This window comes from Mesoplodon bidens (assembly GCF_964165515.1).
Source record: "Mesoplodon bidens genome assembly, chromosome: 12".
NCBI lineage: Eukaryota > Metazoa > Chordata > Mammalia > Artiodactyla > Ziphiidae > Mesoplodon > Mesoplodon bidens.
In genome coordinates, this window is record NC_138168.1 from 26,522,511 (window position 1) to 26,541,943 (window position 19,433).

General features: G+C 47.0%; 1 protein-coding gene across 1 annotated transcript; it reads right to left on the reverse strand.

Annotated features, from left to right (window-relative positions):
- Positions 1-2,842: 2,842 nt before the first annotated feature.
- Positions 2,843-18,766, reverse strand: LOC308626441 (gamma-aminobutyric acid receptor subunit rho-1; the record flags this gene model as incomplete). The annotated part of the gene is made up of 8 exons (XM_081251483.1): positions 18,733-18,766; positions 17,208-17,275; positions 15,921-16,144; positions 11,904-11,986; positions 9,228-9,368; positions 7,115-7,267; positions 4,288-4,484; positions 2,843-3,136 (listed from the first exon to the last, which is right to left on the reverse strand). Exons 1-8 carry the CDS (start codon positions 18,749-18,751, stop codon positions 2,843-2,845), a joined length of 1,179 nt encoding a protein of 392 aa, XP_081107609.1. The 5' UTR covers positions 18,752-18,766.
- Between the last annotated feature and the right edge of the window lie 667 nt (positions 18,767-19,433).

Genomic DNA, 19,433 nt, shown 5'->3' on the forward strand with positions numbered 1-19,433 from the left:
TAGATTAAAATTAAATTCAGAATATGAAATTGAAAAGTTAAAACATCCCATCACTACACTTCTCTATGAAATATGAATTCTGAAAAAACTAAAGAATATTGGTTAGGAACATAAAACACAGGAAGAGAATATTGCCGTGAAATAAAAGCTGGTCTGACTAGCCCCAGTGCTCTCTTGGCTAACACTCTGCACATCTTTGTGATGTCCACATTGTATCACAATAATAAGAAGAAACCCTCAGACTCCTGGAGTGCCTTTTGAACTATCCAACAGAGAATAAGTTATTTTTGATATCGTTTTAGTCAAGTGTATTTTACAGTATTTTAACTCTTTAAAAATTATTTATTCAATATGGCCATATGGTACCTGCATATTAACCAGACAATATCATTAACCAAGTCTTCCTACCCTCCAGTCATGCCAGCAAAAGTTTATTAAGTACTATAGGTGCCCACATATAAGGCGAGGTTTTCTCCAAAATTATCAGAAAAGAGAGTTGCTTTGTATTTGGGTCTTTACAAAGTCAAATTACAGAGTTCTCTCTCAGTTACATAGCTTTGAGAGCAAAGTACTGTCTTGGGAAAACATTACCATGGAAATCACCTCAGTCGATGCTACTTTTAAATGCTTGTAGAGGTCACCTGGGAGAATTGCTAGAAAAGATAGCAAAGAAACAGCATGAATTTAATAACTTATTCTTCATAATCACTAGTATAGATATCAATGTAAACAAGCCTTTTAAAGATAAGTTTAAAAAACAATATGTGATTATGTTGCAAAGATCAAGAGTAAATACCTATAAGATGCACTGGATATACTGTTATGCAGCTGAATAATTCCCATGGGCATCTGTTATGGGCTGAATTGTGTCCTCCCCAAATTCGTATGTTGAAGCCCTCACCCCCCAGTGCGACTTATTTAAAGATAGGGCCTTTAAAGAGGTAATTTAGGCTAAATGAGATCATAAGGGCTGGGCTCTAATCCAGCATGACTACTGTCCCTAAAAGAAAAGGAAGCGACACCAGGGATGCATGTATTCAGAGAAAAAAGCCATGTGAAGACACAGCAAGAAGGCAGCCGTCTGCCGGCCAAGGTAAGAGGCCTCAGGAGAAACCAAACCTGCTGACACCTTGATCTCGGACTTGCAGCCTCCAGAACTGAAAGAAAATAAATTTCTGTTGATTAAGCCGCCCAGTCAACGGTACTTTGCTCTGGCGGCCTGAGCAGACTAATACAGCATCCTATTTGTTGATTTGAATGGTGGAGTTTCCCAAATGGGGTAGATGGAAGTTCAGATTACGTGCCCCAGAAAACTGCCAGATGGTTTAAAGTGGCCTTGCTCATGAGGACAAAGCAAGTGGCAAAGATGTTTGTGAAGTTTGATTGAAATTGTTTCATAAAATAAGCATGAAAAAGGTAATGTTCTAAAAATATTTTTTAATATTAAAAGTTGACGTTCAACTATTTCATCTATATTCCTTTACGTTTTTCTACTAGTGTTTGCTAAAAAATCTTTTTTTTTTTTGATGAACTTTTATTGGAAGAAATGGGAGATTGCCTTGTAATTAGGCTTTCTGCAAATTTGGGTCTTTTTAAAGATTAAAGTATAGCCCTCATTAAGAAATAACATGATATTATTTAGTATAGAGATCAGTCAAATTAACTTTGGAATAAAAATGGCATTACTGTGTACAGAATTTAGTTGAGTTTCAAACAAATGCTGTTGCGATAAGTTTGGTAGGGGTTGATCCTGTAGATATACGGTATGAATATTTGTTTTTTAAATAATACATCAGATTAGAACACTCTCCTTTATCCCATGCTCTTACATCAGTGGCCATTGTTTTCTGGTTCACAGAAAATGCTGGTATTCACTGAGTATAAATGGAGATGACCAGTGATGTGCTCCCATTTCTTTTTTTAAAATTCAGAAACCGTGTATTTCTCATCCTAAAGAGTTACAGGTAGTCCCGAATTATGCATGTCCTTGAAAAGTTTATGCAGAAAAAAATCAGTCTATTCCCAAGTTCCTCAGTGAAGATATCACATTACTGATTTCACTTTGAACTTGGACATGCTCCAAGGTGAAGATCCATGAAGCAGTAACTATTAAACGGGGAACACTTACACACAAGTTTTCTAGGCTAGTTACCTCTGTGACAAAGCTGACAAAATGCATGCATATACCCTCTTCTTCAAAGTTTCCCTACCAGGGAAATTTCCTACCCAAATCAGAAGCCATTGCACCCAATCAAAAGAGCTTTTCTGGTGAAGAGGTAAAACCTCAGGAACCACAAGAGGTAAACAAAAGGAGGAATATTATTATTGCCTTGTATTGAAATCAACACGAGGAGATGCATATAAAATAGGTAAGAGGCTATAAACTGAAGTATGAATTTTGATCAAAGTGGGGTTTAGGTACATGTATGTTCAATGTAAATGAACTTCAGGTGCTTCCCAGTTCCACTTGGTCCAGAGAATAGAATGACACTCAACGTAAGGGACATGGTTCATATGAATAAGCATTTAGGGTCTAAAAGAGGTTGAACCACAGTGTGCCCACCTCACTGGCAGCGTGCTTTTCTAGGAGATCTCAGTAACAACTATCATCAGTTGCTATGGGTGTCTATACCTGCAGCACTGAGTATAATGCTGTGTACACAATAGGTGGTCAGTAAGTGCAAATTAAACCAGTAAGTGTCTTGTCAGTGTAGTTTTGGAAAGATGGAGAAGGGTGGGTACTGTGAACTTTCTTTTCATCATAACCTTAAATTATTTTTCATCATTCAGGTATTTCTGTAGTACATATAGAAAAATGTGAAATTTACAGAATTACAGGCATTTATGAGAAAATCGACCAGTATATTAAATTGAATAAGATGTATGCAGCTGGAAAAATGATTCTGGAGTATTTATCAATGGCATGAGTGTCAATCTTCATGCTCACGTAGCTGCTCCTCTGGCTTTTCCTCTGCGGGGAGCTCCTCTCCGAGGCCAGCGTCAGCTGCACCATCATCCTGTCTGGCTTGTCTCTGTTCTCGGGCGTGTAGTTGCCCAGGTCGTTCACCTCCCCGTCACTGTAGCTGCCGTCCAGCAGGACCGTGTGTGGCTGAGGCAACCCGCAGGTGCAGGGAAGCTGCGGACACAGCAAACGCACCGTGGGATGTGAGCTCAGCATCCTCTCTCAGAAGCCCTTCCAAAGAAGCTGCCTAGTGGAGAGCATTGCCTTTTTCTAGTTTCTGTTATGGGGTTGGGGGAATAATGGTGATGGCACAGGAAACATTCTAGAACAGCAGGTAACCCATCAACTGTTAGGAAACCACGTCATGTCAGGGACCCACAAGAAGGTTCATGATCAGATAATCGGCATGTTCTCCATGAGATCATAAACTGATATGAGCCCTGATAAAAATGTTTACAATTATTGCATGCATGCATGTGTGTGTATGTGTGTGTGTATATGTGAGAGAGAGAGAGAGAGAGAGAGCAGCAGGGTGGCGGGGGGGAGGGATTGGGGGGAATTTGAAAGGTGTGGCATTGTGGGGATAGTTCCTCTTATGTAGCTAGAGTTTTCTGGAGGAGATAACCATTGAATTGCAGACAGGAGGACGAAAGGGAAACCAGGTAGGAGGGAAGATGATCTGGGAAGTGATGGGAGATGTATGAGGTCACATGTGGAGGAAAATTTCCTAGAATGGAGGATATGTTTCCCTGGAAGCTTTTATATATAAAAATATATATGTATAACATATATATTATATGTATATGTATATATATTTATATATATAATGTTTACTGAAGCATTTATTATAGTGGCAAAAAATGGAAACAATATACTGCCCATTAATACGGGAATAAATCATGTTACATCCAAGTCATTTATTATTATACCACTATTAAAAAGAATGTCTTGGAGAAATTCCTGGAAGCTTCTTTTATGATACCTCTATGTTCATAAATCATTTGTTCCACCGTGTTGAACTACCATTTATTTTTATCACTAAACTACCAACACCACCAAGATTAAAGGGACCACGTCTTAGTTAACTTGGCTTAGCAGCTTCTGGTATACGGTAGGTGCCAAATAAATATTTGAATGAATGAAAGAAGTAGCCCAGAGTAAATTTCACACCGTTTCTGTTTGCTCTTCACACCAACCCATGAAGTAGGTGGAGGAGGGGGTGTTATTGTCCCATTTTACAGAGGAGGTGGGACCTGCCCAGGGTCCAGAGCTGCTGGTCCAGGCCCCCATTCCAGGGCAGACACTCGAGCTCATGGTAAAGTCACCTTCTCCTGCAGCTTCCGCTCTCTCCGCTCCTGCACGGTGGTCAGGTAGTTGACGGCCGCGTACTCCAGCACCGAGAGGAACACGAACACGAAGCTGACCCAGAGGTAGATGTCCACGGCCTTGACGTAGGACACGCGGGGCATGGAGGCGTTCACCCCCGTGATGATGGTGGACATGGTCAGCACCGTGGTGATCCCTGCAGACACAGTGAGAAAGAAGCATGGGTTTGTCTTTCACCAAACCCACTGGATGGCTTCGTGCCTCTGTTCTTTCTCCCAGCTGCTCCTCTAGCCTAGAATGTCTCCATCCCTGCCCCCTCTGTTTAGCAAACACCTGCTCACGTTTCCAGTTTTAGCTTTTATGAAGCTTCTCCTGTTTCTCCATCCCCCATGCTCACCCTCTCCCGGCTCTGTATCCCTGCATCTTCATCACAGCCTTTGCATCATGCTGTTCTTCGGCAGAGAGACCCTGACAGGTTGGCAGGGTCTTTCCATTCAATTGCTCAAAACAAAGATTGCAGGGAAGTTCCCTGGTGGCCTAATGCTAAGGATTCCGGGCTATCACTGCCCTGACCCGGATTCAGTCCCTGGTCGGGGAACTGAGATCCTGCGAGTCGCGGGGCACGGCCAAAAAATAAATAAATAGAAATAAATGAATAAAAAAACAAAGATTGCATATATGAGCAGGTACGTATATTTCCTGTAACTCCTTCTCCAAAAAAGGGAAAAAAGGTACACATGTTTTATTTTAATCTTTGTGCCCTTGTTGCTGGTGTAGAATCCTCCTGGATGTATTAACAACGGTGCCGTGTGCAGAGTGGGTGCGATATTTAAAGCGGGGAAGAGAGTTGATAGCCAAGAGCTGTTGATGGAAGGCTTGTAGAGTAGGGATTCTCAGACTTGAGTATGTATAGGAATTACGGGGGCGGGGTAGGGGGGTGGGCAGCAAAACAATGATCATAATAGCTGGTTCGTGAGCTTTTTAAATGCGAATTAAGTGGGATCATGTATGTAAAACAGCCCAACACTTCACAATTAGTATTAGCTGTTACTATGTTACCTTATGGATTGAAAGCAGTGACAGACACCAATGATAAGGTGTTTTTATCTTTGTGAACCAAGGCAAAAGATCACGAAGACCTGATTGACAGATCGATGAGTAAGAAGAGGAAACCAGTCAAGACAGGAAAAGGTAATAGATGCGCAAGAAAGTGGAAAAATAATAATAAAAAAAAAGACATTTGGACAAGCAATTTAAAAAAGCGAGACTTCCTAAAATCTGGTTAGTTTTCTGACTTTAAATTGAAGAATGCGGGAATTCCCTGGTGGCGCAGTGGTTAAGAATCCGCCTCGCCATGCAGGGGACAAGGGTTCAAGCCCTGGTCCGGGAAGATCCCACATGCCGCAGAGCAACTAAGCCCATGCGCCACAACTACTGAGCCTGTGCTCTGGAGCCCGCGAGCCACAACTACTGAGCCCGCATGCCACAACTACTGAAGCCCGCGCGCCTAGAGCCCAAGCTCCGCAACAAGAGAAGCCACCGCAATGGGAAGCCCGCACACCACAACGAAGAGTAGCCCCCGCTCGCCGCAACTAGAGAAAGCCGCGTGCAGCAATGAAGACCCAATGAAGCCAAAAGAAAATAAATAAATAAAATAAATTTTTTTAAAAAGGAGAGAGAATAATTTGCTTACAATAAAGTGCATAAATCTTAAATATTGAGCTCAATGAATTTATATATTTCTATAACTACCATACAAATCAAAATATAAAACATTTACAGAAAAAAAATTACTGGGGGAGCTTGTTCAAAATGCAAATTCCTGGTCCTCTCTCAGAGCTTCTGATCCTATACATGTAGATGGGACCCCAGATTCTTCATTTTAAACAATTTCCCCCAGAGACTGTCACAAAGATCCCTTGGGCCACCTTTGGAGAAACCCCGTTACAGAATGTGACTGTCTTAGGCAGGTGGGCAGAGAAAGCACCACAGGCCAGGACCACCCACTCCAGAACTCAGCTCTAACAAGATTAAAATGAGTTGTTTAGGGCCTCCCTGGTGGCGCAGTGGTTGAGAGTCCGCCTGCCGATGCAGGGGATACGGGTTCGTGCCCCGGTCTGGGAGGATCCCACATGCCGCGGAGCGGCTGGGCCCGTGAGCCATGGCCGCTGGGCCTGCGCGTCTAGAGCCTGTGCTCCGCAACGGGAGAGGCCACAGCAGTGAGAGGCCCACATACCGCAAAAAGAAAAAAAAAAAAAAAAAAATGAGTTGTTTACATGGGAACGTATGGGGACCTAGAAACAGCTTTGTTGCATAGATTTTTTTTTTTTCTTTTTTGGCCTCAGTGCTTTGGGGATCTTAGTTCCCAGACCAGGGATGGAAGCTGGGCCGTCAGCCATGAAAGCACAGAGTCCTAGCCATTGAACCACCAGGGAATTCCTGCTACATAGATTTTTTTTTTTTTTTTTTTGCGGTGTGCGGGCCTGTCACTGTTGTGGCCTCTCCCGTTGCGGAGCACAGGCTCCAGACATGCAGGCTCAGCGGCCATGGCTCATGGGCCCAGCTGCTCTGCGGCATGTGGGATCTTCCCGGACCGGGGCACGAACCCGTGTCCCCTGCATCGGCAGGCAGACTCTCAACCACTGTGCCACCAGGGAAGCCCTATAGATTCTTAATAGTGGCATTTTACCTGTGAATGCATAACAAAGTTTTTCCAAGTTATAATACCAACAGGGGTTCAGGGCCAATTTGGAAAGAATTGTTTTATCTGGAAGGAAGCACTTGTATTTTCAGATATCTGGAATGTGCACTTGAGAGGTTTCTTACCTAAAGGGACTCTGGCGGGCACAGCTCTGCGGTCGATCCAGAAGGACACCCAGGACAGCATGACCATCAGCGTGGCGGGAAAGTAGGTTTGCAGCAAGAAGAAGAAGATGTGGCGACGCAACGTGAAGTTAATATAGAGACGGTTGTACCAGCCTGGGGGACACAGGAAAAAAGAGAACACACAGCAGAGCCACTCAGCTCCTTCATAGGACAAACTTGATTCAGAGAATCATGAATGCCTTAGACACTTCCCTGGAAACTTACCCGACCTTTAGAAAGGGGAAGTGAGAAAAACCATAGAACAGAGTGATTATACGATAACTCATACCGCATGGGTGAGTCCATCTCAAGGAATTTTGGCCCTCATTCTGTACGTAAAGGGAACCAGGCCATTGAAGACTCTTGTTACTCAAACTACGGCACAGGGCCCGGCAGTACCACCATCACTTGGTTGCTTGTTGGAAATGCAGACTCTCAGGCCCTGGCCCAGATCCTACTGACTGAGAATCTCCTTTTAACACTCCTCCCCACATGATTCCTGTACACGTTAAAGCTTGAGATGTACGGATTTAACAACGCCCGTTGGATTTCTTATGGGGGAAAATATGTTTGAAGTTAAAGTACCAAGCTAACTACAACAATGCATTTAGGCTATGCTTTAGCTCCACCCTGTTGTTCTTTACAAGGAAAACTTACAGGGAGAAGTTGAAAGGAACAGGAGAATGGTGGAAGGAGAGGAAAAGGCAGGATAAATTTGACATGATGAGGGCTGAAAATAAAATGGGGACTTGGCAACATTAACTAGAAAACTTGGCATCCAGGACAATTTTAGTGCAACGGTTATAATTATAACAGCTCCAGAAAGTGACTGTGGAGGTGCTTACAGACTGCCTGTGTCCTTCTCAAATTCGTGTGTTGAAACCTAACCTCTATGTGATGGTATTTGGAGGTGGGGCCTTTGGGAGGTGATTACATCATGAATGGGATTGGTGCCCTTATAACATGTGTCTCGGAGAGCTCCCTCGCCTCTTCCCCCACGTGAGGACACAGAGAGTCTCTGAACGAGGGAGCGGGCTCTCATCAGACACTGAATCTGCCGGGACCTTGATTTTGGACTTCCCAGCCTCCAGAACTGTGCGAAATAAATTTCTGTTGTTAAAAAGCTACCCAGTCTATGGTACTTTGTTATAGCAGCCTGAAATGGACTCACGCAAGGAGGAAGGTCAAAATGCTAAGAGTCAAAGGAATGGGGGATCCCCCAAAGGACCAAGACTGGTGGGTGATGTATGCAAAAGATAAGAGACGCGGGATCGCCACATGTTGGAAGGGAACAGTGCCCTCTGTTACAGATCAGAGAGACTCAAACGGTGGCACTTCTCTGGGTAGTCAACCATGCGATGTTTTAGCAACAGAAACTGCATAAAGATTAGAGCAAAATCAGCCTGAAAGGTAATTGGTCAAGAAAGAGGCAAGGGTTGGAGAGAGTGAAGCTCAGCTGTAACCTCAGCTGCCAAGAGGAAGACCACAGCGCCTGCCCTCAGGCAACGTTGGTGCGGTGGAGGGTTGGCAAGCTTGCCCAGGCCCTTGGTTCAGAAAGCAACCACATTGCCCACAGAGAATGACCAATGACCTGCACCGTGGCTCACCAAGAGGGTCATAAGAGGGCCCGTGCAAGCAGTATAGTAGGAGGGGATTGGTTAAGAGAGAAGCACTCAAAGGGGCTGAAGCCAAGAGAACGTGAACAGAAAACAATAAACCTGAAATTGGACTATTTCTTGCCCATAGGAGAGGGCGCGCTGGGAGTTATATCAGGGTGAGATTCCCGCTGCTAAACTGGCGATGCCGTCGTCTCAAATAGACCTCCCCACGGGGCTTATGTTGGAGCCCTTACCAGCATTTTCTAGGTTATCACTTCTGATGCTTTGGAGGTATCAAAAAATCACCCCCACCCAATGCTCACCACCCTCTAGACCTGATCTCGAAGTCCAGATCCTTGGTTTCACATCCAAGTGGCACAGGCTCTGCTCACTTGACAACAAATTCACAGGCTTCCCGAGATGGAGGATGCCCCGCCCCTCTCTTAGTCCCGCCCCTCTCTTAGCCCCACCCCCACCTGTGCTGCTGTAGAAGGCCAGTTTGGTGGTGGTGTGGAACTCCTGGATGAGGAACTGGGAGAGTGAGATCCGCTCATCTGTCTTTAAAGAGTCATTGCCTTTCTTCCAGTACAGCATGAGGTCGTCTTCCGTGTAGGCATCTGAAAAGACAGAGACAGCGTCAGACGCCAGGAAAGATGGCGAGCCTGTCTGTGAGGCTCTGTGGGGATTGGGATAAGATGGTCTGAAGAAACAAACCGCAGTCTCAATGAAGCAAAAGTAAATCCAAAAAGACAAATCTAATTCTCCTCAGCCTTCCAAAAGTCATCAGGGCAGAGCTCTCAGACCTAAATGATCATTGCTGCAAAAGTGCTCACCCCTCAGTTAAGCCTTAAACCAGATGAAATTGCTATATTTGTAGACCAGAAACTACAATTTGCGCTTCTAAAAAATTTTTTTTGCAGGTTAAACAGCGGCAACATTTCATATGGTCAGCTTTCTAAACCATGGGTGATGTAGACCTTTCTTCTTTCAAAGGGTGACGATGCATTATTGATGGCAAATACCTTTAAACACTCTCTCAGGTAATAAGGGCTGCATTCTAGCAAGAAAGGACCCATTGGGGCTTCCCTGGTGGCGCAGTGGCTGAGAGTCCGCCTGCCGATGCAGGGGACACGGGTTCGTGCCCCGGTCCGGGAAGATTCCACATGCTGCGGAGCGGCTGGGCCCGTGAGCCATGGCCGCTGAGCCTGCGCATCTGGAGCCTGTGCTCCGCAACGGGAGAGGCCACAACAGTGAGAGGCCCGCGTACCACAAAAAAAAAAAAAAAAAGAAAGAAAGGACCCATAAAGAGATGCAGCAGAACAAGTCCCTTCTCTGCAGGCTTCCAGTTGCTCCTGCCCAGCGTAGAATCAAAGCGATTCCCCTGAGGACTGCTTCCCCTCTGGCGCTACACTTCCCCACCCTGCCCACTTAGCTGAGCACACCACCTACCCCAGCCAAGCAGACCTACCTGCTGCGTGGGCAAAACTGGGATAGAACCCTCAGGGGTTGCCGGTCCAGTGTGCTCGTGTGTGAACAGTTCTTTCTGGGGCTCCCTGAGGCTCTATTTTATTCCTCTTGTATGCTGCCTCTAACCCTTGACCTGTGTGATGGCTGCTTTCACGTGTCCCCTTGGCCAGGCTATAGTAAGAACCCAGTGATTCAATCCGACACTCATCCAGGTGCTGCTGGGAAGATGCTTCGTAGTTGTGACATCCACAACCAGTTCATGTGAAGTAAAGGTGATGATCCAGATTAATCTGGGTGGGCCTGATCCAATCAGTTGAAAGGCCTTAAGAGCAGATCTGAGGTTTCCCCGAGGAAGAAGACATTCCACCTGTGGGCAACAGGGTGGGCTCCTGCCCGAGGGTCCCCGGCCTGCCCTTCCCCAGGGCCTACCTTGCAGGTGCTCGCCGAGCCCTATGCTCAGGTCCCCTGTACTAACTCTCTCCCTGTGTATCTCCTATGGTTCTGCTTCTCTGGTGGAACCCTGACAGATGCCGCTGCCTGGGTATTGTGGGGAAAGCAAGGTTCTGGAGCCAACGATTAGTCCTTCCCTCTGTTATGCCCCTCCTCTGTGTAATGGAGATCACAGTAACCTTCTCACAGGGAGCTTGGGAGGATTAAAGGACAGAGCAGGTGGAAAGCGGCGGTGCAGGGAGCAGCCACCCCCTTGGTCCTGGGGTTTATTCCCCCTGATCCCACACTGAGCGCCCTGCAGAGCTGTCCACGCGGCCCCTGCTACATGGGGGTCTACATCTCTGCGCTCCTCGGCCCTGGATGACTGGAGCCAGGGGACCCCTACTGCACCACCACCGCCTGGGGAGGCTTACCAAGGTGCCCTGGGCCAACATGACTCCTTACGGGACTTTGACACAGGCTGAGACATGCCAGTGGGTGTGTGTTGGTTCAGGAGAAGTATAGGAATGGGAGTCATGGGAGGGTCCAGACTGTGCCCATCAGAGGAAACGTTCTGGCAGAGATTGGAGCACGGGGGCAGGTTTGCGGAGAGCTAGAGATGCCAGCGGCTAGTCCTGGATGCTGCTGCAGCCTTGCTGTTCCTGGGGCTGGTGTTTAACTTTCCAGGGCGCGCGCGCGCGTGTGTGTGTGTGTGTGTGTGTGTGTGTAAGTTTCCCGAGGTCCCTTACTTGTATCTGAGCATATCAACCACCACCTGCACTCACAATGGCTGTCCCCTGGGGCAATTGCTGCCAAACTTGTTCTTGCCAGGAAATTCTTTCCTCAGTGGAAATCTTATTCAGAAGAGCAATAAAACAGATCCAAAAGGAACTTTCTGGTGGGCTGCGTGTGTGAGTGCTGGGCTGGGGGGCTTGAAAGGAGACCCACACTTGCTGAACCCTCTGCTTCCCCGCCCCGAGCTCTTGCCCCGGCGAACTGGGAAACATCTAGGTTCCACAGCACCAAAGTTCAAAGCCATTGCCATGGGCATGAAAAGGGTCAGTTATGGGAATAGAAGGTTTGAGTCCTAAATTTGTTTCTGATTTTCAAACTTACCCGAGACTTCGCTTCTATCTAAAAAGTCATTTTAAAAGCATAGGCACAGATTAGGAACACGTCCTGCTCCTGTTGAGGGTCAGAGGTGTTTAGAGTAACTTCAGATGTGTGTGTGGATATCTGGGCACAAGCCTACTCACAGCTTTCAATTTCGAGCGAGCACGTTTGTGTGTCCAGGGGAAACCGGCTGAAGTCCATGTTGCACATGGCGGTCACTGTAACCCTAGAAACAAAAAGACAAAATCCAGGTGTGCAGAGGCTGCAAAGTACAAGTGCAAAACGATAAAACAAGCAGAAAGCCCGCTGCTTCCTCCCAATACAACTGCCTCCTTCTTGTAATTCAGAAGCAGCGTGCCAGCATTTAGAGAACCAAGCATCTTATGTGTGATACCCACACTGGAGTACTCTTGGGTGTTTACGTTTAACCCCAGGGTCAGTGTGGGGAAAACAATGACTGCACTAAACTCCAATCACATGCAAGCATTGTAGTGAAGCAATGGTCTCATTTGATAAAACAATGTGAAATCACAACTCATCTGATATGGTTTCTTAAACCATAGGAGCATATATTGCTCTCCTGTTTCAGATCATTCAAATTCTTCTTTTACTGATTTTATAGATATTCAATATTTGTGTCCAGTGTCTTAGAAATAATATTCATGAAGTACTTATGCCAGTTGCCAGATTGGCACTTTTTTTTTTACAATGTTGATATTTCTATATTGATAATAACATCTACTAGTGGATGCAGGTGTTTTTAATGGGTAATTCCATGGAGATCACAGTAATGGAAAAACACTGGAAGATCTTAAGGTATCAACATGCAAGCACTTGTTGGCATCTAATGGTTTTGTTTCAGAGTTTACACAGGAAAGTAAGATTCTGCATCAGAGAAGAAGCAAATACAGATTGTCAGTCATGGAAGAAAGATCTCCCGGCCAGTGTGGAATTCCATGGCAGGTTAAGATTGACAGTCATTGGCTAGTGAACATACTATTTTCCCTTCAACCACAGAAAATTGGTTATGTATAAGTTGTAAACATTATCTGGATAATTCACGGCCAAAAAGGAAAAAAATTCACTTGTAAATGGAAATTTCAAGGAAAAGAGCTTTCTTGAAGAAATTAATTATCCATACATTCACCTTATTTTCCTCGTTCCATTTGAGTGTTGGAATGGCTGTGTTCTGGGAGGGTTTCTGTATGGTTAACAGCTGGGTCATCTTATCTCCCCTAGAAATACTGATATACAGGATGTTTTTTGGGGGTTGTCAGGCTGGCCCCTGACTTGGACACCTAGTGGGTAGCCAGCCTCCCATTTCTCTGGGCACATCACCAGCAAGAAAGAAACTAGGAACTAAGCTTGGAGACGCTTGTGGACACTCTGGGGACATGACATGTCAAAGGCAGGCAGTTTTTGCTGTGAACAAAAGGATTAAATAGCTCTACCCTCTGTATGAGTAGGTACAGGAACAGATGTTTCCAGAACCACAGACATCATCAGACTGGTTCTTGGCACCCGGACTTGATGCTTTCCCACTTGTAGCCCACGCACTGAACAAGCACAGTGTGTGGTGTGATCTCACCCGTGTTTATTATTATGCTTCCCCCAAGTCCCTTTACATTGTTCCAGTGGGAGGATCGTCCCTTGTCTGGGATGAAAACTTGCCAGGTCCTGTGATTTTCCTGCTTACTCTCATGTGACAGGCAGTCAAAACCCTCAGAAGTAACAAAACACATCTCACTTCCGAAATTAAAAGAATTTTGGTCCGAGATATTAATCAACACTTCACATTTCATTCACATCGAGACTTCCGCTCCCCCTCCCCAGCTAAGGCAGGGCTGGCATGTGAGTGGTCAGTGTCTGCCCGTCTCTGGTCACCTCCTACCTACGCGGGTGGAAGTGAGGGCGGGGGGAGGGCAGGACAGTTCTCTGGTGAGGGTGGCTTCAAGCTCTCCGGGCCTGCTACGCAGTTGAAGCGGAGACTTTCTTTCCTGTGTCCTTCATTCCCACCGCTGGCCACCTGCATCCTTCAGCTGCATCTCCCATACCAGCTCTTGGCTCACCCACTGTCCATCCCACACACACTGAACTACTCCCAACAACGCTGGGAGTGCAGACCGAGCCCACCTGGCTCTGCCCCTAGGTGGTTAGGTAGCTCTTCTGTCGCCCACTAACTGCAGTGTCCCCCAACAGTAGGCACACATGCTCCAAGCTCTCCAAGTGGTCCCCGTGGTCCCACTGCAGGCCCGCTCATGCAGTGCCCCCAGCTCTCCCCCAAAACATCTCTTCCTCCCACAATCACTGACTCTCATATCTTGAAGCTGACTGGGAATTCAAGAGCCATGGAATTGGTTTTTCAAGCTACCTGGTGTTTTGGTCTAGTCCTCTGAATCCCTGGTGTTATTAGATCATGTTATTTTGTTGGTGGTTTTTGAGCTGAAGATGTCTTGGCAGCTGCCTCAAACGTGAGGACTCCTGGGAGAATCAACCCAATGTGGCTTGGGGAAGAGGTTGCACACCCTTGAGCCACCTGGGTACTCCTGTGAGAGGAGGTATTTCAGGTCCTGCAGAGGAATACCCCATAACCCTGCTCTGAGCCTGGTATCTAACTGCTTAGATTCCAAGCCAGCATGAGTAATGAAGGACTATTATAAATATCCCTTTGGGAGATGGGGGCAGAAATTCAGCTTCGACACTGCCATCTCTGACTCTAAAGATACACTGCATCCACGCAGACACCCACTACGTAGACACTGGTGTGTGGATTCAGCTTTACCAAAACCAAGTGTGTAAAACTGAAATGTACCGTCAGCACAGCACAGAAGGAGTAAATCTCAGCCAGTAGTTGAGTCGCTTCTCTGTGAAGGCCTGCAGCTCATCTCCACATGCCCTCCCAGGGGGAGGCGGGCACCACAAGTTTCTAAATTGGGCGTACAGGGAAAGCCCCACTGCATGCCTGTGCTTAAGGAAAGCTTCCCCAGGTCAGTGCTTGATGAGCAATTAAACATTTCTAAGGCTACTGCACAGCATAGGGAATAGAGCCAATATTTTCTAATAACTGTAAATGGAGTATAGACTATAAAAATACTGAATCACTATGTTGTACACCTGAAACTACTGTAATATTGTAAATCAGCTATACTTTAATAAATAAATAAATAAAAGAAATATTTCTAAGGTATCTAAGCTTGTGAGAAGAGAAGATTTTATTCTTTATGTTTTCAAAGTGATGCTCAAAATACCACTTAAAATCATCAAGCGGCCCAGGGTCCCCATAGTTTCTCAAGGAGAACACCAGGGAGAAGGGACAAAAAACAAGCCTGAGCTGGCCAGGCAAGGTAAACAAATTTTCTTCTAAACCAAAATTTCACATCGGAAATTAGGAATCGGAGGAGTTGGAGGAGGCAGGTCTTTGAGAAGAATACGTTAGCAACTTCTCTGACCCCTACTAGAGAAATAAAACTTTCATTAAACGTTTGAAATTGAACTTGAATAGGGCATAAATCATAAGCATCAGCCTGAGAAATTTCCCCAAGTGTATTTGCAAGATGAACTAATTCTTTAAAAGGTTTACTCTGGGGCTTCCCTGGTGGCACAGTGGTTAAGAATCCGCCTGCCAATGCAGGGGACACGGGTTCGCGCCCTGGTCCGGGAAGATCCCACATGCCGCGGAGCAACTAAGCCCGTGCGCCACCATTACTGAGCCTGCGTGCTACAACTACTGAGCCCAATGAAGAGTAGCCCCCCTTCGCCACAGCTAGAGAGAGCCCACGCGCAGCAACGAAGACCCAACGCAGCCAAATCTAGATAGATAGATAAATAAATAAATGTTGACTCATGTGTAGAGTTAGGTTTTCTTGATGTTTGAGAAGTCGGCAGCTCCTGGAAAGTTAGAAGCTAAGTTGTTCAAAGCCAGAATTCCCTGGCGGTCCATGGTTAGGACTCCGCTTCGACTGCAGGGGGCAGCCGTTCCATCCCTGCTCGGGAACTAAAATCCCACAAGCCACGCGGCGTGGCCCCAAAAAAAGGTAAAAGCAAAGCTGCCGTGGTGGGACCAGTGATGCTCTTGGCTGACAAGTTCTCCCTTCCTCCCAGCTTCAGGAGTAAGAGGACTCCGAGGGAAAGGGGCCCAGAGGAGGCCGGGAAGGGCTCACCTGAGGCTGTAGAGCACCGTGCCGTCGGGCTGGACCCGCAGCATCACGTTGTCCGTGGTGGTGTCGTGGATGAAGGAGCGCTTGGAGTGCACGAAAAACATGTCGGGGACCCAGATCTTCTTCACCAGCCGGCCGTCGAACGTCATGCTGAGGTTTTTGGTGCTCGGGAAGGACAGCCTCTCGTCCTTCCAGTAGTGTCGCAGGTAGAGGGTCATCGTGAAGTCCTGGGGGCCGAGGGCAGAGAGGGAGACCCCACCCACTGAACAGCTGGCTGATGGCAGGACCCCCTGTACCCGAGGCTGGGGAGGGAACTGAGCCCGGGGAGGCCTTGCTTCTAGTCCCTGGGGTTTGCTGCCGCAGGAGGCTCTCAAACCCTGCTTGGGGCGAGGGGACTCAGCAAGAGGCTCTACAGAGGGGGGACCTGAGCCCCACTCCATCCTCTGACACTCGCCTCCGCTGGGTGAAGGCTGCTACCGCCGGCAATGAGACCCCCAGCCTGAGGGCTCCTAACGCACACACAGGGCCAGCCCCAAATGCCAGACAGTTCAAGCCTCTGGAAGCAGCCCTCAGCCAGGGAGTGGAGTTGGGGGAAGGTTTGGGAGATGGATAAGTCACCCAGCTCCTGGCCCCTCAGCTGGGACAACCCTGAGGTGAGTTCTTTGCTGACTCGGAGTACCCCCGAGGGGCCGAGTCTCACATAGATCTGGTTGGATGGCATGGCCCTTTCTGCTTCCTTCCCTTCCCCTGTCCCCAGCCTCTTCTTGTGTTTCCTGGGATCACCTACAATAAACTGCTTGTGCTGGAATGCTTGTCTCAGGTCTGCTTCTTGGGGAACCCAAACTAAGATAAGGCCCTAAAAAGTCCTGTAAGTCAAGGAGTTGTGGAATGTTCTATTTTTTATCTAAGCCCACTAAAAAGGAAAAACAAAGGAAACTTTTGCTTTTTCTGCATTTTCACAGCCAGACACAGAAGCCACAGCTGTAGCATATATCTGGCTCCTTGGACCCTGCTGTTTATGTTGGAGAGCCTTTGCCTGGAGAACAATCCCAGTGGCAGGACCCTGGACACTGGGGCAGGGGAGATCATGTTTGTCATCTGGCTCTGTTTCATACCAACTGGGTAGCTTTGAGCAAGTGTCTCAACCTCTCTGAACTGTAAAACGAGTGTGGGAATTCCCACCACCTGGGGAGTTATGAGCCTGGTGAATTCTGGTGTGTGGAGCTCCTGGCCCAGTATAGGCCCTGTGGGAATCTCCCCGTCTGCAGCTCTGGTTAGAGAAGCACTTACCATGTCGACCTCTGAGATGCTGTCCAAGCTCTCCACCTGCACATCCACGCCAACAGGAATGGCCGGGCCTGGGGACAGGGCACGGCAAGAGCATTTATTCTTTTCACTTGAACTTTGTGAACGAGACAGGCGAGAGGAGCATTTCCCCCGGAACCTCTGTGTCTTGTCAGATTTGAAGGTTTGGTGTCCCACATGCCAGGATAACCAGAGATAAAAGGGTGGAGTCATGGGCTGGCTCCCTGGAATATTCCAACTAAGGTGAAAAAAAATGTTTTTGGTCTGAATCATCCAGGTGATTCTGAAACAATTAGATTAATACGAAGCATCTGTCTTTGGTTACACATGCTCATCTAAGGGGACGATGAAGACCTAGAACAAAGTCAGGTCCCATCTAAGGAGTTACTCCTCAACATGAGGTCACACATTTTATTTTTTTATATTTACCTCCTGGTTTTGTACCCTCTTTCATCTTGGAAGCCAATGTCTCTGGCCATAAGAAAGGCATTGCTTGGTAAATCAGTGCTGAAAGTCATATTCAAAACATTAGCCAAGCCCACAGATCTGCATCTTTGCTACATGACCGAGTAGCTTCCATGGGGGATGTGATACACTGGGATGGATATGAAAACATTAGACTTGGGGGAGGTTTCTAGGCCATAAACACAATATTCATAAAGAGAAAGAAAGTATTATAAGGGAATTAAATTGTTGCCTCTTTTCCTCCCTGCTTGCAGGCGTGTAGGGCAGGCCTGGAACACACTTAGATCATCACAGAGTAAAAAGGTGGGTTTGGATCCAACAGCAGCTGATTATGGACTGGACAGAGACTCCCTTCTAGAACCTGTTTATTCTTTAGGCAAAGGTGCCTGGAAGAAATAAAAGGCATGAGAATGATTTCTGAAATAAATTTTTTTTTCCAGGGAAAAACCCCATAAGGATGAAAACCCTATTTGACACTAAGAAAGCTGAAATCTGGCAGCTGCAGGCTAAGCTTCAGAGGGCTTTGGCATCCCTCAGCACTAAATCATTATTTTCTCTAACTATTTTCATTTAATTAAACCCAGCAGACCACACTCTGCCCTTGGATACGGACCCAGAGTTCTGTCTGCCAGCTCCCAGACAAAAACAAATTTAGTCCAAGATAGTTCTTTCCGAGCATTTTCAAGAGGCAGCTTTAGGCTGCAGCTGCCCTGTTTTCCCGTTGCCGTCCTCACAGCCAGCTGCTGGGCTCCCCGATGCTGAGCCATCCTTGTCAGCAGTGGCCCGAGGACAGCTCGGCTGGGCTGGCCTGGCCACCAACCAGCAGCTGCCTCCCAAGAATGCTTTCAGCAGAGCCCAGGGCAGGCCGGCCAGGGGAGGTACTCAGATGATGCTGGGGGCTCAGGGGCCTTGTCCACCAAGCACAACCAAGGCAGACTTGAATGCAGGGAGCAACGTTGAGTGGACCCTTGGCTTGATTTCTGCCCACAGACAGACAGAAGGACCTGTAGAAAGAAGACAAGTCCCCAGAGTGCATGTTTCATACCTCCAAAGCCAGGCCTCATGCTGAAATCGTGGTCATCTATCCTCAGGAGCTGTTCTGACTTTGTCAGTGGTGATTTGGTAATATCAGGGCTGCGTTTAAGAACTGGGCTGCAGAGGGGGAGAAAACAGGTTGATCACATAACCTAATTAAGCCAGATGAAACCCATTTGCATTCAGACTTGATCTTGACAAGTTTGATGGGATGTGTTATTTCTTCTTTAAAGCTGCTGGAAATCCTCTCTTTCTTTCTCCAGCTTTCTGGATAAATGAACTGACCCAGAAGGTCCAAGACAGGGGTTTAGGAGTGTGAATGAGGGACTTTAAAAATACCAACATCCAGGCCCCATCTTAGAGGTGCTGACTTGGGTGGTCTGGGAATGGGGCCTGGACATTGGTGTTTTTAAAAGCTTCCCGGGTGATTTTAATGGGTAACCAAGGCTGAGAACTGCTGGTCCTGGGCTTACTAATAAGTCTAACACACCCAAAGCTCCTCGGCCATTTTGGGCAGGTTGGAGCTGGAGGGGAGAGGTGGTGGGTATGGGCTGAGCCCAGCTCCTTTGGCCTCTGCTGGCCCGTCCTGTGGAGGGAGCATGGAATTGCCCTTGGGTCAAATGCCAATCATCCTGGCTCCCTGGGAGGCAGTTTCTTGTGCTTCTGCTTCTGAATCGCATCTAGGGCCATTTTAATTTATTTTCACTTTTT